This window comes from Pipistrellus hanaki, assembly GCF_964339955.1.
Source record: "Pipistrellus hanaki genome assembly, chromosome: 8".
Taxonomy (NCBI): Eukaryota; Metazoa; Chordata; class Mammalia; order Chiroptera; family Vespertilionidae; genus Pipistrellus; species Pipistrellus hanaki.
Window position 1 is genome coordinate 38,510,399 of NC_140510.1, and position 17,774 is coordinate 38,528,172.

The following is a 17,774-nucleotide window of genomic DNA, read 5'->3' on the forward strand; positions in this document are numbered from 1 at the left end:
TATTCTTTCCTGGTTGTTAAAGAAAGTGCAGTCTTCAGTAAAGCACAGCTGTCTGAACTAAACTACAGAGTAAATAACTAAAATGCTCTTAATAGAAAGAAGTGGTGCAGGATGCCCATTGGCTAATTAAACCCTGACTGGGGCAACATGCCTCATGCAATACTTACAGTGAATCCCGTGTTACTCTGAATATATTTATGGCCTCCCACTTGCCACTTGTAATTTGAACTGCGTTTTCCTATAAAAAGACAAACATTATGTGGTGTGAAGCTGAGCGTTATTTGAGCAACCTCAAGTGAATGATCTTTGAGGAGATAAATATTGGAAGAAGCGTACCACGGTGTCTTTGATGTAGTGAATGTGTTTGTAGCCATCCTTGTCGCTAAATATTTTGTAGTATGAAGTGGAATCATAGCTGAAAACTGGTGTTGAAACAAAGAACTGAAAAAGAAAAGGTTATGTTCAAAAGACAAACCAAACTAAAACTATTGATTTTTTAAAAGCAATGTATATAAGAACTAGAACACTCCTTTCCCCACCCCTCCTCCCCCACCTTCCGTTACTCACATCTGGAATTCCATTATTTTAGGTGGACGGCTTTTCTAGTGGTTTTAACAGGCACTGGTACATTCCAACTACTGTTTAATTGCTACTACAAACCCCTGGGTTTAAAAGTTTAATTTGATTGAGTGTTTAATTTGTATGTTCTGAGATTATGTGATGGACTGGAAAGGAAAGAGAGTTGAAAGAATCACACATGAATGTTGGTATTTAACCAAGTCAGTCTTCAAAATATGGTATTTGGACACATTGATATGTATGATGCCAAGTACCTAATGCCAGTGGTTCAATGAAGACATTTGAAATATTAAATATTAAATATCATGTCCTGCTAGGGAGATACTTCTAGCTAGAGAGAAAAATGTTACCCAGGACAAGCAAGTGGGGGATTTAGTCCTTAACTTGGGGAGCAGAGTAGACCTCATTAGCATCCCTGACTTCTTTGCAGGGATCCTGCTGGGCACCCCTTAATGACCTAAGGAGTCTCTGACACTCAGTTCTGGTGTGCCCTGGAGCAGAGCCAGCTACAAGTCAACATCCTGAATGGTACAGATAACCAAAATCCTGCCAAGGTCCTCACACAAAATTTTAGCTGGTAATTACTCCCATTAAACGTGTAGACTCATCTTACATTTGCTGGTGTATTTAAAATTCTGGTCAGCAGGTTCTGAAATGGCAGTAAAGTGGTGGAAGACCTACATGGTGGAGGTGCTACTCTATCTCACTCAGAGTCGATATTCCCACAGCTGATCCACAATCAGCTCTCTCTAGCTCTCTAGCCCAGTGCTTTCATATGACAGTGAACATGATGCTCAACTCCTGTAGAGCTGAGCAAGCAGCAACAGCCAAATGACTACAGTATCTTTTAGCTGCAAACACCTATCCTGATGACACTCAGCCTGGGACTCCCTTTTGAGTAAGAACATACGGAAAGTTGATGTTTTCCTTTTTAGTGATGGTCCTGTGGGTGATCTGATACTTGATACTTTTTTTTTTTTTTTTATAAAATTGAGTATGATTGTGTGACTTTTCAAATGCAATTTATCTGATGTGGTATCTGTAGTGTTCTGAATAGTCTTCCCTAAAATTGATTTCCATCCAGAACCTCAGAAGGGGACTATTAGAGACTGAATATTTCTCCTAGATTCCTATATTGAAACCTATCCCCCACAAAGATGGTATTAGGAGGATATTAGGGTCAGATGCAATCATATATAAGAATCACCAGGGAGTTTGCTTGCTTCCTTTGTTCTGCTCTCTGCCACATTAGGATGCAAGGTGGAAGTTGCAACTGAAGGAGAACTTTCACCAGAATGTGACTATCCTGGACCCTGATCTCAGATTTCCAGTTTCTAGAATTGTGAGAAATAAATTCCTGTTGTTAATAAACCACCCAGTCTATGACACTTCATTGAAGCAGCCCAAACTGACTAAGACAATGACACTATTTACAAATAGTCTTTACAGATGTAGTCAAGGTACGAATCAAGATGTGAGACTGGATCAGGGTAGACCCTCAATCCGATGACTAGAGAAGAGGATGCAAAGAGATAGAGAGAGATATGGAGAAACAGGGCTTGGAGTGATGTAGCTACAAGTTCAGCACATCCAAGGATTGCCGCAGCTATCAGAAGCTGGAAGAGGCAAGGAAGAATTCTTTCCTGGAACTTTCAGAGGGAGCCTGGCTCCACAGACACCTGACTTTGGACTTCTAACCTCCAGAATAGTGAGAGAATGAATTTATGTTGCTTTAAGCCACCAAGTTTGTTACAGCAGGCCCAGGCAACTAACAGTGTCCGAGGTCTTATCACTTTGGCATAGAAATGATAAATCTTTAACAAAATGAAAACGGAAAAATGAGAAAATGTGGTTTCCTTGCCCAAGCCTCTATATAGTTTCATTAATAAGACCAGCCTTGGTAGCATTTTGTGTATTAAAACTAGTGCCTCTAAGTGAAATTGAGAGTTAAGAGTCCCAAGAATAGGAAACTCTGATTTGCAGTTTTATGGACAGAATTTCATTAGTGTGTGTCTGACAACAATCATTTTTTTACTCTAGAAGAAAAAATTATGCTTTTTTAGCAAATGATGACATACTTAGTAGCAACCACTTTACAATGCCTCCCTCTCACTCCTCAGGGTAAAATTAAAAAACTGGCTTTACGTTATCTTTACTGCTTAAACGGAACTGGGGTCACAAAATATTTTAAGGTGCACATGTGTCAAACACAAGGCCCGCGGGCCAAATCCAGCCCACCAGGCCTTGCAATGTGGCCCGCACCGCGCTGTCATCACTGCACTCCGCTGTCAGTTTATGACATTGTCAGTTTATGACTGTTCAGTAAACCATTCGGCCCGTGATTTAGGCTGGATTTTAGATTTTGGCCCCTTCTCTGATTGAGTTCGACACCCCTATATTCTCCTCACACCTGCAGTTAGTTGAGATTTAATTTTCATAAAAAAAAAATAACAGGGTAGAGTGTTATGTTTTAAGATACTAGAGTCAAGCAAACAGGAAGAATATTTTTTGCTAAGCAAAGACTGTTATCTTCTCCCGTTTTGCTGCACACATCCAAGACACCTACTTTAGATAAACAGGTAACTTAGGTGCAGTAAAGAGAGTGTGAAATATGTCCTCATTCACTTGGCCAGGGCTAGGTCCACTTGCAAGCTCACTTAAGTGCTTCTGGCAACAAGTCACATCTGGACCCTAGAAAATCACAGTCATCACCAGGCCTCTTCACAGATCCCTTTACCTTGCTTAGATTTTCTGATAACTTACTCATCTCTATGTGCAAAGCCATTCAACATATTTTACTTGGAAGGTAAGATTATTTACCAGCAGATAAGTTCTTGCTAAGGTTGGCAAATGACCTACGCACCTAAGGCTAATAATGCCTGAACTGAGTCCACGTGTAATCAAAGCACAGACTGCCAAGCATCAGGTAGAACTTTTATTTTTCCAAAATGAGGGATTTGGCCAACAGTCTAAAGGAGGTGTGGTGTATTGCTTAATTATTTTGAAATCATTTAAATGTGGCTTTGCAGTCTAAGTATTCTGCTTTGTAGAGTTCGTTCCCCAAAGTTTAGTGATTAAATACCAGCTACATTGATTACATCCTCCTTTTTGTCTGTTTTCTATAGAGCAAAAAAAGATTTATTGAAAGTGAATTTGTTGTTATCTTTCTGATTAAATACAGAAAAAATTAGACTATTTTCCCCAAGTTAAGACACTGACTATCTCATGCTGAAGGGGAAAAAAAATGATAATGTTCTTAAACTGTTTGCTAGTTTTGTGCCTGTAACTAAACAAGTCAGTTACTTTTAGCAAGTCATTTAATCTCATTTTTCTAATTCTTAGGTAATCTCTGAGGGTCTTTTTCAGTTTGAAGCACTTTGGTAAGTTCTAACAGAAGAACCAGCCAGCACACTGTGTCCACAAACCTCATAAATATTACCTGAACGAATGTCAGAAAGGCATATTTCTGAGAAACTTTTTAAGTCACTGGTTTAATTATTGTATTGGTTCAAGGAAGCTAAACAGCATACTAAGGCAAAGGAGCTATGACTATATAAAGCTGTGCAGGTCTGAACTTATAAAATCTAAAGAATGACCTCTTCAAAGCAGTTCCCTTGGGAGAGTGTGGACATACTTGTGAAAGCTATCATTGCAAAGAATTTCTGACAATTCCACTTCTGGTTTTTATAAAGTTTACTGACTATTGGATAAATTTTAAGAGATTGAAATTTGTAAATAAGAAAAATAATGTTTCCCAATAGAATTCTAAAGCTACATGTATTAAAATGATCTGGCACAAAATCATGTGCTGCAAATACTTTATTTATTCACTAGATTCCTTTTGGCATGACTTTGGATTTAATATAAGAACCTCATCTTCCCTCAAAGGACACTTATGTCCCTCCATTGAGGGTATCTTTTTAAAAAATATATTTTTATTCATTTGAGAGAGGAAGAGAGAGATATAGAAACATTGATGATGAGATAGAATCATGTCAGCTGCCTCCTGTATGCCCCACACGAGGGATAGAGCCTGCAACTTGGGCATGTGCCCTGACTGAAAATCGAACCATGACTTCCTGGTTCATACTGAGCCATGCTGGCCGGGGCACTAGAGTATTTAAAGCAGTGATATACAGTTTTTAAGCAATTTCAGTTTATAATAAAATTTAAGGAGAGGTAGATTGTATCTAAATTACAAAGGATATGTTTATTTTTCCTGAATTTAAATGACTAATGATTAATAAGATAATTTTAGGCAAATTAGGGACTATATTACTTTTAAAAAAATTATCTTTATTGTATTGTTTAAGAAGTAATATTAATTATCCATATTAGTTTGTTGAAAAATTTAAGGTTGGAACGTGAAGAAAATAAATGACTTGTTCTCAGAAAATTCTAAATGTACATTATAATTGTCTAGCACAAAATTGCTGAAGGGATCACTACCTTTGTATTTTTTTACCTTGATGTTTTTTTTTTTCTATAAAAAAAAAATACTGCCAGTTTGAATACATTTCAAATGGTCCTTTCATAGCTGAGAATCTGTCAAGTGTCATTAAAATATAAAGAAAAGATAGAAAAATCATACTCCACCAGCCCATCCAGTTCTGCTTTCTTCTATATGCTCCTGGGTCTAAAAGGAAAAAAAAAAAGATCATATAAAGCTTAGTGTTAGTGTTAGGAAGACTGCTTTTCCTAAATATTATCTGGACATTTGAACCAGTTAAGCTGCCTCATCAGAGTGTACTATCAATAGTCCACTAACTTCACACTTGAGTTTAAGATGACTATATTCAAAATCTTATACAACAGCACTATTGTACACACATGGATAAAGGCTGGATTTTATCACAAACCTTTAATAATTCTGGTTGAACTTTCTGTCATACAGAGTTACCACATCATCAACAAAGGCCTAGCAAAACCCAAGTACTTGGTGTCATATAGGTAAAAAGACATATAGGGATCTTAATGTTTGCACCAAATCTTATTTTGGTATATATTTTAGCCTGGTACAATCAATCATTTATGGAACAAATATTTAGTAAGCCTAAGAAAATGAATAGGCTTTTCTAGGCCAATAATTAGAGAAAGAGTATTCTAGGTAGAATGAACAGTGTAGAGACTAGGCCAGCTTAGTAAACTACAGGGGATTCAGTGTGCTGAGTGAAGGGTGACTAAGGGAAAGAGAAGATGAGGGAGCATCCAGAGGTATCAGCAAGATCTCTGAGAAACTTTTATGCCACCCTAAGAAGTTTAAATTTCTCTTGTTGGTAAATCCTTCGAAGGATTTCACAATCACAATTTGGAAAACACAATTGTGAACATGATATGGAAAATAGATTAGAAGTGGGTAAGATAGAAGGAGGCAGACAGATTGGTTGGATGGCTACTGTATTGTTTGGAGTAGAATGGTAAAGACCCAAGTCTAGATAGAAACAGTAAGGATGGAGCAGAGAAGATGTTGCCAGAGATATTTAAAAGTTCAAATCATCAGAAAGAATTAACAACCAATTAACAACCATTTCTTTTTTATTATTTTTTTTATTATCACCTGAGGATATGTTTTAGTTATTTGTGTGTGTGTGTGTTTGTTTGTGTGTGTGTGTTTGTGTGTGTGTGTGTGTGTGTGTGTGTGTGTGTGTGAGAGAGAGAGAGAGAGAGAGAGAGAGAGAGAGAGAGAGAGAGAGAGAGAGGGAGAGATTGATTTTCTCTCATGCATGCCTCCAATGGGGACTGAACCCACAATATGAGTATGTGCCCTGACTGGAAATCAAACCAGCAATCTTTTGGTGCATGAAACAAGTTCTTTTTTTTTTTTACTAGGATGATAGCAAGACTATATTTACCAGTCCCCCTTCCAGTTGGATGTGGTCATGTGATAAATTCTAACCAATTGTGTGAAAGCAAAAGTGATTCATGCTACTTCTAGGCCTAATCTATAAAAATCCTCTCATACACACAATCCTCTATTCTTTTTTTCAGACCCCAGATGGATGTTGATGATCAGATTTAAATAACCTTGGACTAGCGTAGGTAGTCACTGGATGAAGACAGCAGAAATATCATTAACCTGAGTTGCTTACTGACTGTGTGAAGCAGAGCACCCCATCCTCCATCCCCTCACTAGTCCCCAGTTACTTGGGTTCACTATTAGATGGGTATATAAATGTACAAAATTTATACTTTGTTAATCCAATGAATTATTGGAGGTATTTTGTTGTTATTATTGCTGTTGTTATAACAGCCTACCTTGCAACTATATTAACTTGGAGAATATTAAGGTTTCTAGAGAAGTCAGAAGAAGAGCTGGAAAGGAAAAGAAGAATCAGTGAAGTAGGAAAGAGATCATGAGAAAAGTACTGTCATAAAAAGTTAGGGAATAATAAATTTAAAAAACAGTTTGGATTTTCTCCTGTAGTGCCTCTGAGAGGATATGACTTGAAAAAATAATGAAACATTTTGATTCATTACTTTTAGCCATAAAGATAAAATTAATTTTGATCCCATTTTCAGAGAAGAAAGAATAATATGAAAGATGTTCCTCCCCCTAGTTATACATTTCTTAATAAATCTTATTAATATAATTCTATTACAAGTAATTATTAACAGTATCCTTTGCTTCTTTTTTTTTTGGTATGATTTTCAAATGAATAAAATGTTGCCAGGTCAATTAATCTTAAATTTATTTGTTTTAAACACACACACACACACACACACACACACACACACATCAATCATGAATCTGGTTGCTGGAAAATTTAATACTCTGTTGTTCTTAAATTTAAAAATGTGTTCCTCCATGCAATTATCAGATTATTTTGAAAAAAAGGTTGTTTTGAAATCCCAAGGTTATTCAAACCTGATATTCTAAATGTAATCTCTGTTTTGGGCCATTAACTAAAGTTTATATTCCAGGTAACTCCACATCTTAGTCAACAAGCATCTATATGTTCTGTCAGTTTGGATTAAAATAGTCTCAGGTTTTAATAAATTAGAATTTCATATTCCAAGGCAATAATAGTTTTAAATGCTTTGTTTTAATAACTAAAATGGTATCTAAATGACCAATTTTATAGTTTTAAACTAACACATTAAAACAATAATTTTTAACACCCAGATTCAATGAAAATGTCAAAGCTGACTAATCAGACCAATGGTTTCTAATTAACTAGCACAATCAAATGTATTCTCTCTTTTGTGCGTGTGTGTATGACACTATATTATGGCCAACATCTTCCTGCTTTGCATATCAAAATATAAATAAGATAAAAATAAACTTCTAACATATCTCATCAAAATTAGTCAAGCTGATTGCAGACTCAGTAGTGATTTAAAAAAAATATATTTTTTTAGCCTGAGTAACTTGACCATTATAGTCTTAATGCATTTCCAGACAGATTCACATGACTTTTTTCTTGCAGAACATAATGTCCTAATTTTTAGATAGAATTCAGTGATTTACTTTGATTGCTCTGTGATTTGCTTCTCACTTTACAAAATAGGTTTATCCTATATTTGGCTTAATGAAACATCGTTTTATAATTAGAAGTCTCATGAAATGTACCCATCAAATTTCCTATTTAAAGAAAACATTTTTGTATTTCTTAGTCTCTAATGTGAGTACTTATGAACAAGTTTATTATAAAGCTTTTAGATTGGTGAAGTAGTTTTCTGACTCATTAATTCAACAGATTATGTTTGGATTTGAACAATAGAAACAATTAAAACTCAACAATAAATCTGTGCCTGGTTTTCACATTTTTTTTTCTCCCTAAAATTAGCATAGTATAAAGCACTCTCCTAATATAGGATTGCAGGATAATTTGATCTACTATTTTACCTCATGTTTTCAGCTATCTACTTTTGATTTTAAACTGGAAATATTTGGCTTTTTTCTTTTCATTTTTTAAAATAATTTTTATTCTTCTATTTTGACATTGAATAGCATGTACCACCATGAGCATGTTATTTCAGTTCTTTTGAACAGAATGCAAATATTTTCCTAATAAACACAGCTTATCTTTTCATCTCCATTGTTTTGTTTTTTGTGGACTGTCAGTTTTGTAATATCAAAAGTATGAATTTCCATCCTAATTCAGAACCAGGCACTTGATTTTTTCCAATGTCATTTTCCAAATAACATATTATTATTTAGTTGTTTTACTTATTCTAAACAAAGGCTAAAATTATTCAAAGAAAGAAGTGGCATATTATTTATTTAATAAAACTAATGACCCTGAAAATAGGGAGTGTTGTTTTTTTGTTGTTGTTTTGCTATTTGTTTTGCAAAGCAATCCAGAGTTGGATGCGGTCATTTTGGCTTTATAATATAAATTAGAGGCCTGGTGCACAAATTCATGCAGGGGTGGGATCCGGCCGCCCACCCGGATAATGGCAGATCAAGCTGGACTAGCTGGGGGGAGGGGACAGAGGAGGTTGGCTCAGCTCGGGGGAGGGACCATGCGGTGGAGCCAGCTGCAGGGAGGGACCATGGGCTGGCCAGCCCTGCCCCTGATCAACATCCCACTGGTTAACCTCCCACAGCCCCTCCCCCTCACTGGCCCCACCCCCTGATCGAACTCCCAGTCAAACTCCTAGTTGAGGGGACAATTTGCGTATTAGCTTTCCATTATATAGAATGTTGGCTATAAATAAGTCCCCACTCTTGAACATTCTTCAGAAAGATACCTCTGTTTTAATAACCTACCTTTGGACAATCCCATGTCTGCCAGCCTTCATTGAAATCACATATAGATAAGACTGAAACATTCTGAACTCTTTTTAGCCACTGCAAGCATATTCGTTCATCAGTAACCCACGTGAGCCAACTGAAATAATAATCACTGCAAATAAATCAAAACAGACCGTCACAACCATAAACAAATATCACATTCAAGTAATTTTTTAATTTATGTTTTCTAAAGGATTTACTTTATTATTATTAAGTTAAATACTTATTCCATAGATAAGGAAGGCAAAATGTTCTCTTTCTGCTGAGTAAGTTTAAATATACCTGCTGACTTTTAAAGACTATCTATAAGAGTTCATCCATCTAATGAAATTATTTTATACTTGAGTTTATTTTAGAAAAGAATTTAAGACATAAAGCCAAAGCTACTAGTCAACATATAGGAGAAAAAGCATTAAATTAGCTATTATGCATAGGTAAACTCAATTTTTGCTTATAGTATATACACTCATCATTAATTCTCTAGAAAATAAATATGAACATTGATTAAGAAATTTGTGTTAAAATTCCATTTCAAAGGTGGAAAGCATCTGAGAGGAATATACCTTGAGGCTATCATTGCTGGAACTGGGACTTCTATGGGACCTACATGCTCAGGGTAAGTGGAATCGACAATAAATATCCTCACCACAGGATTCTTAGCTCCAGCCTGACAAAAAAAAAAAAAAAAAGGTAGAACAGCTCATAAAATTTTAATTATCACTAACATTTGAAAGACAAATTAGGAATTTAGGCATGTTTTTATAAGATAAAAATGTTAGGTATATTTCTGTTGAAAAAAATATAACATGACCAGGATTTTTACTTCAATTTTACTTGCAGGGTAATTCTGTGTCAATCAGTGTGAAAAACACATATTTTAAGTGATTAGTTAAGAAGCTTTGATTCAATGAAAAAAATATTTTGGATACAAAAATACAGTTCTGTAATCAATATTTTCTGATTTTTAAGGCAGATTATTTCCCATTTATGATGGTGATGATAATTATTATCATTTCTTCCTCTGCTAGAGAGATTGTGGTTGGGAGGAAAGTGTAAAAATACATAGTAAAATATAGTTTTTGCTTTTACCCTGTAATTTGGTCCAGAAAAATCACCAAATACTCAATCTCTCAGCTGGTTACATTACTATTGCTATCATCCCTTCAAACTTAGGAAAGTTTCATCTCCAAATAAGGAATTTACTAGAGGCCCAGTGCCCCCTCTCCAATCCGGGACCCCTCTGGGGAAGTCCAACTGCCTCTGGCAATCTGGGACTGCTGGCTCCTAACCACTCATGTGCCTGTCTGCCTGATTGTTCCTAACTACCTCTGCTTGCCTGATGGCCGCTAACCACCTCTGCCTGCATGCCTGATGTCCCCTAATTGCTCCTTTGCTGGCCTGATCATCCCTAACCATCTCTGTATTGCCATGCACCTGGGACTCAGGATTCCCTCTTTCAGCCTATCGCAGGTAACCTGGGACTGGGCTTCCCTCCCTCTGGCTGGCTGCAAACACCCAGTACCTAGGCCAGCTTCGCCTGAGCCACAGCCAAATACTCTGGCACCTGGGACCTTTAGGCGGGTGGCTTGTCCCTGGGCTGCAGCTGCAGGCACTGGCACTGGCACTTGGGACCATGGAGTGTGCAACTTGTCCCTCTCCCAGGCCACAGGCCCAAGAACAGCCGGCTGCTGGTGCCTGGGGCCATGGGGCAGATGACTTGTCTCTCTCCTAGGCCGCAGCCCCAGCCACTGGTGCCCAGGACTATAGGGCAGGCAGCTTCTCCCTCTCCCTGGCTGCAGCCTGACTGGTCCCCATTCTTCTCTTGCAAGGTCATTTGTGCCTAGCTGGTCCCCAATCGTCTCTCCCCAGTGTTGAGTGTTTGAGCCATTTTGGCATGACAGCATGATGACTATTTGCATATTTAGCTCTTTATTATATAGGATTATTTTCTTGTTTTGTGTTTTCTATGCTATTATATATAAAAATTTATTATACATAAATTTATACGACAGTATACTTCACACCCAAACAGCTTCTTAGAGTTTTTCTGTTATTTTACCACAGAAAAAGAGAATCTTGTAGTTGTTAAATAACTTAAATCAACTATTTAGGTCAGTAGTCTTAAATGAATAGATGCTGTTTGGATTTATCTAAGGACTTATACACATTTTCCTCTGACTTTCTGTTTTACTGAAGGCTCAGCTGAAACTTTTTGCTTCTTCCAACTAGTCTCACCTCTCAGTCCAAAGTCAGATGAGTTTAGCAACTTTAGTCTTCAAAGAAACATGGGAATTTGGACTTCTCTGCCAGTGCCAGTTACTTCTCAGTTTTTCATCGCTTCCTGCTCCCTTTCACCCTCCTAAAGATCCAAGTCCTTTTACATCATGGATCCCAAGTATTATACCTCATGCTTCCAATCATCTCCAGCTCCAGACTTTATAGTCAGCCCTTTATAAGGTCTCCTACCTAAACACTCATCTCTATTCCTTAATGTTTTTCCAATGACTTTAAAGTGAATTTTAAACTGTCTAACATTTCTATTTCTGTCACGATGGCCACTTTGGAATCTGCTTGTGTGTAGGTACATCTATCTCCTCTTTGTCACATAGGGATCCACTGGATCCATCGATGGCAGTGTTCCCTGGCAAGTATAAACAACGGGGAAGAAAGGACATTCTAAAATCACTTTTATGCCTTGTGTAAGAGGAGAATTTGTGATTTGATCTCCTTTCAGATTTACTGTCTAAATTAAATTATGACATGACACTCTCCACTGAGATCTGGCCATTCTCCAACTGCACATACAGGTCTCTCCAGACGTGGAAATGAATGAAAAGTATGCACATTAAGGCTTCTAGAATGTTTATGCAAAAATCTCTGGGCTCACACCAGTCTAATTCACTCAAGGCTCACAAATTTAAGCCACCTTGTATGCCCAGAAAAAATCATAACTCATGCTTGCTTCTACCTGACAGGAACATCAAGTTCAACATTTGTATTCCCCATTCTAGCTTGCATTTACATGAGAATTCAAGAAGGAACTGCAAAACAGAACTTTACCCTGAATTTGGAGCATGAAATATGGAAAAATTAAATTTAAGTTAAGCTTGTTTTTCCTCCATGATCTAGACCATATGTTTTTCAAAGCTTCTGCAATAGAATTTAGCAAAGACTACTTCATCCAGCACAACCAGATGTCCAAAGCAACAGATGTCCACATAAATAATAGATCACAGTACAATGTTTGCTTTACAATGCACAAGGATAAGAAGCTCTCCAAACTTGTTGATCCCACCTCTATTCATGGTATTGGTTGCTCATTTTGACACCAAGGAAATAGAAGCATCTGCTAAAAGTATTCCACATACCTTTGGGTATGGAATATTTATTGTCCTAGGATATTGCTCATCACCATAATAGGAATAGGCAATAACTGGTATTTCTGTATCATTAAACTCTGCATACGCCAAAAATTTTCCATTTGGAGACCACCAGAGAGCGTATTTTGTAGCAAGCATTTCCTCTGAAAAATAAATACTAGCATATTAATTATAATTGGTATTTCCTCTTAAAATCATTATAAACATTTCAAAATACATTGTATATATCCATTATTGCCCAAAATAATTTATTTAATATAGATGCAATATATGTCCTACTTTGGTTATTAAAAGATAAATAACCTGGGTTTAGAGGAATAGTTTAGCCTTATACCCTTATCTAACAGTCTTCTTAGGATTTGACATTATTCAGAAATGTAATTTTAAAATAAATAATAAATATATTAACAAGAATTAATTTTTCTTTTGGGGGCAACTTCTGGTTCTTATAGTCACCTAAAATAGCACAAACAAGGAAATTGTAATTGTACTACAGAGTAACATAAACATTGAATGTTGACTTTCTCTCCTGGGAATATTATTTTTAAAAGAATATTCATGGAAGTATAACCACTTAAGGATATTTTCCTGCAAAATAATATAAACAGATATTTAGTTTTGGAAAAAATATTTCTTTCTTAAGAAAAAACAAACCTGAGAAAATGAACTAACACAGCATTTAAGGACCATAAACTTCTTGGAATATAAATTGTTGCTGCCACTTTATAATGCTCATTAAAAATAAACTCTACAAGCCTGAAGATTTTGTTCTTTCAGAACATGCACGTCCTGTTCATAGCACAGATAACAGCTTTCAGAAATGCCACCATTCATCTCAGCAGCATAGCACTCATCTAAATGCTACTAAATGTATGCAATTATTTTCAATTAAAAACCAACACAGCAGCAGTAGAAAGAATGATACAGCTTACCTTCATAAACCCAGTCTGGGATTCCATTAAATATTTTATTTTCTTTTCCATTATATGTTATTTGGAAAGGTGGGTTTTCTGGTCTTTGTTTCAAATAGATATTGTTCTGATACACATATGCCTGGAAGTGGCGGTAAGCTAGTTAATACAGGGAAATTCCATAAGAAATACAATTAAGTCTATATATTTGTGTTAATTATTGACCTAATGACTTTTAAAAGTGTAGCAATTCAGATGCAAAAAGACTCACAAGTACTACCTCACTTTAATAGGTCAAGAAACAACTGACTCCCATTATCATCTGTTATGATTTTTAAAGTCTATATCAAATAAAGAATAAAGTCACTATTCGTGGTTTTATTACCCAAGTAAATAATTATATATTTATTAACAGAAAGTAAAATCAATCTCTGATTATTAATAGCTAGCCAGATCTAATCTTTATTTAGAATCCTTAAATAAGAGCTTGGACAAAATTTCATGTTGTCTGAAGCTAGTCTGGGAAACTTGTGAAAACCATATTTTTCCTGAGCTTTCTGGCACAGCGCATTCTGGCTGAGTATAAGGATAAAGTTTCTGACTGAGATATTTAAAGTCTACCCATGAGCTTGAGATTTTGCGGAATTCTTAGATGGGTTTCATTTATCAAAACTCTTCTTGTTTTTAATCACTAAAAAAATAGTAATGCATTTATTTATTTATTTTTCTTTTAAGCAAGGGAATTTAACAAAGGCCAAAACCAAATGGCTCCTCTTTTATGTAAATGATTCAACACTTCTATCATTCAAACACTTACTAATTTACTCCCCGTAGGTGACCAGCAAATATACTGAATGGGACGAGGAAGCTCATTTCTTCTTACAAAATCTCTAGAGGGAAAGAAAGATGGAAAGAAAAACCACACACAAAACCTTGCTGTTCAATGAAAAAAAAATCTTTATAAACAGAAAAATTAAACAATAAAAAACAAAGAGTCATTCTCTCTGCTTCTTCAAACCTAATGGAAAGAATGTGGCCACTTGGAACTGGAGAGATGAGGCAGTAGTGGTAGCTCTTCCCTAGTTACTTAGAAGTCATGTAATTTCTCCAGGTCTCCGTTTTCTAGCCTTTGTAGGGGATGAATAGATTAAAGATTTATAGACTGTGAAAGTGGGGATATCTCTAGAAATTATCCAATGGAACTCCATTTTGTAGAAAAGAAATGTGAGGTTAGAGAAATAGTATGACTTTTAAAAACCACATTACTAGTTCCTTGGCAGAGGCCCAAATTAAACTCAAGTCTTTGGCTCTCTTTTGTACACACCAGGGTAGGATGGTCGCTGGACTGCCTTCCCGCTCTAAAATTCTACAATGGTGCTGAAGTTTAATAAGTACTCTTGCACATTCCCGTGTACAACCCCATCTCTGTGAATGCACATGCATTTCAAATTTTTGAAAATAAGATGCCATTTGACAATTTCCCCAGAGATGTGACTTGAAATCAGAAACAGAAAGGAACATCCGATCTAAGCTAAGCTGAAAAACAGATTGCATACTAGGCAGTATGCCTTAAGCGTGCAAAGTCCTAAACCCATAGGGAAACTTCAAATATCCTTTTAGCCAAAAACCTCACTTTGATCCTTAGAGTCATCTTGCGAATTATCAGTGGGCTGACTTGCATTGGGGAGCTTTTGTACTTCTTCAGCAAGAATGTGTTCAGATTTAATGTATTAAAGAGTCATATGATGCAATACTTAAGTTTTAATTATCTTCTTGAAGATTGTATTAATAGTCTCATTCAGATTTGGAAGCAGCCCAAGTGCCCATCAGTAGATGAGTGAATTAAAAATCTGTGGAACATTTACACAATGGAATACTACCTAGCCATAAAAAGAAAGAAAATTGTACCCTTTGCAACAGAATGGATGGGCCTGGAAAACATTATGCTATGTGAAATAAGCTAGTCAGAGGAAGACAAATACCACATGATTTCATTCATATGTGGAATTTAACAAGCAAAATATAAACAGATTCATAGACAGAAAACAGACTGAGGGGTGGGAGGGTTGGGGGACTGCGTGAAAAAGATGAATGGACTAAGCAAAACAAACAAGCAAACAAATACCTCATAGAAAGACAAGAGTATGGTGATTACTAGAGGAGGAGGATCGGGGAGATAGAAAAGGGTACAGGGGACTAAACGGTGATGGGAGGAGACTTGCTTGGAGTGGTGAGTACAGTACAATATACAGATTATGTCCTATAAAATTGTACACCTGAAACCTATATAATTTTATTAACTAACTAGAGGTCCAGTGCAAGAAATTCACGCAGTAGGGGGTGGTCCTTCCCCCTAGCCTGAACTCTCTCCAATCCAGGGCATCTCTCTCATAATCTGGGACCACTAGCTCCTAATCGCTCACCTGACTGATAGCCCCTAACTACCCTCCCCTGCTGGATTGGTCGCCCCTAACTGCTCCCCTGTGGCCTGATCATCCCTAACTGCTTCTGCCTAGGCCTCAGCCACAGTAACTTTGTTTGGAAGGAGGACCAGAAGACAGGAAGATGTCAGTTGACCTAGTCTAATTAGCATATTACCCTTTTATTAGTATAGATTTACCCCAATAAATTAAACTAAAAAAAAATAATAAATGCTTTTGTGGATACACAAAGCAAGACCTATCTGGGAAACACTTGGAATCTTGCCCTCTGGCATACATTGTCAATTTGGCTCAAAAAACTCTTATAAAAGTTCTAAAAAAAAAAAAAAGAAAAAAAAAAAAAAAAAAAGACCTGCCTTCTAGGTGTAATGTGAGAAACCTGAAGAAAGAGAAGAAAGACTCCCTTCCTTCACTCTCCAAAAGAATACCTCCAACCTGGACCTAACATATACCTGATATTTCTACTTTTCTAACTTGTTTAAACTTTGGAAACTATGAAGCCTTATAATATACATTGACTTAATGTATTAGGTCATGCAGCATGAGGCCTAGCAGACAATGAGGGAGCAGGCAACTGGACAGACCAGCTTTGATTGGAGAAAGGGTGGAGTCTTGGAGGAAGAAGACCATTGGTACCATGGGAATCCTGATTGCTGGAGAGCAGTGTAAGGCACCAGGCCCCTGGGAGGTCTGGAACATATTGAAAGTCATCCCAGGGCACAGGCAAGGAAATGACCCAACGGGAAAACGGGAAAACGTTCTTCACCTGATTTACAATTCTGATCAAGCCAGTGTGCCTGTGACCTTTGACATTGTAACACTGCCTGACGTTGCCAAATGCTCTGGCATCATCTGCCCAGTCATGAAGACAGCACCAAACTGCAGATCTCAGCACACAGTCTCTTCATGACCCGCAAGTCAGCAGGTGGCTATTTTCTGTGTTTTCTAAATAATTCACAGCGGGAGAGGAAGTGGCAGAGGCTGCTTTTCAAATGCAGTCATTTCCTCAGTATCCCTTCCCTTGCCTAAAACCAGAACCATGCTCATTTTCTCCATGGTAAATTGTTATAGACCCTTCCAAGGCACACAGAACATTTGCAGTTAGTGGTACCCAATTTTGTCTTAAATCTCAACAAGTTTGTCATCCCTCACTTTCTAAATTATTTTATATTTAACTGACAAAAGCAAACAAACAATCTGTCAAATTAATAGTTGTGAAGGGAAAAAACCAACAACAGTGGTTTGATTAAATTCACTGCACAAATGCTAACCATTTACAATGATTCTAGGCCTTAAAACTTATACAAACCATGATTAAAATATTAGTATTGCCATATTCTTTTGGAATTGTTTAATTTGGTGAACCTCAACATAGGACTTTGAGAATTTCAAAATGGTTAAAAGAAAAGTAAGGAAATAATGCATGACTTACTTAAAGCATTAAGTAATTCAGTACATTTTTTAAAAATTGTATTGAAAGAGTAGGTTTTTCTCCTTACAAGTCTAAATGTTTCTTGAGAGTAGGGTTGGTAACTTCAGCTCATTTGTACTCTTCCTTATATGCTTTTCACAAAATAAGTCCTCAGTAAGTAACTCTTGTATTTGGTGACAAAGTGGATCAGAGAAGAGAAAGACTCAATGCATTAGATGAATTTAGATTCTACTTTATGTACTAGTTCCTATTTCTTTGACAGTTTAAGAAGATCAGAGTTAGTCTCTACTGAAC

General features: G+C 36.5%; 1 protein-coding gene across 1 annotated transcript in view; it reads right to left on the minus strand.

Moving 5' to 3' along the window:
• The window catches only part of FAP (fibroblast activation protein alpha), a 63,774-nt gene that overhangs the window by 31,687 nt on the left and 14,313 nt on the right, over window positions 1-17,774 (minus strand). Inside the window, exons 7-14 of the mRNA XM_084891924.1 lie at window positions 14,425-14,497; window positions 13,629-13,749; window positions 12,685-12,839; window positions 9,880-9,983; window positions 9,293-9,428; window positions 5,171-5,215; window positions 337-441; window positions 168-238 (exon numbers count right to left, since the gene is read on the minus strand). Coding sequence (XP_084748050.1) covers window positions 168-238; window positions 337-441; window positions 5,171-5,215; window positions 9,293-9,428; window positions 9,880-9,983; window positions 12,685-12,839; window positions 13,629-13,749; window positions 14,425-14,497 — 810 coding nt within the window. The remainder of the gene's footprint in view (window positions 1-167; window positions 239-336; window positions 442-5,170; window positions 5,216-9,292; window positions 9,429-9,879; window positions 9,984-12,684; window positions 12,840-13,628; window positions 13,750-14,424; window positions 14,498-17,774) is intronic.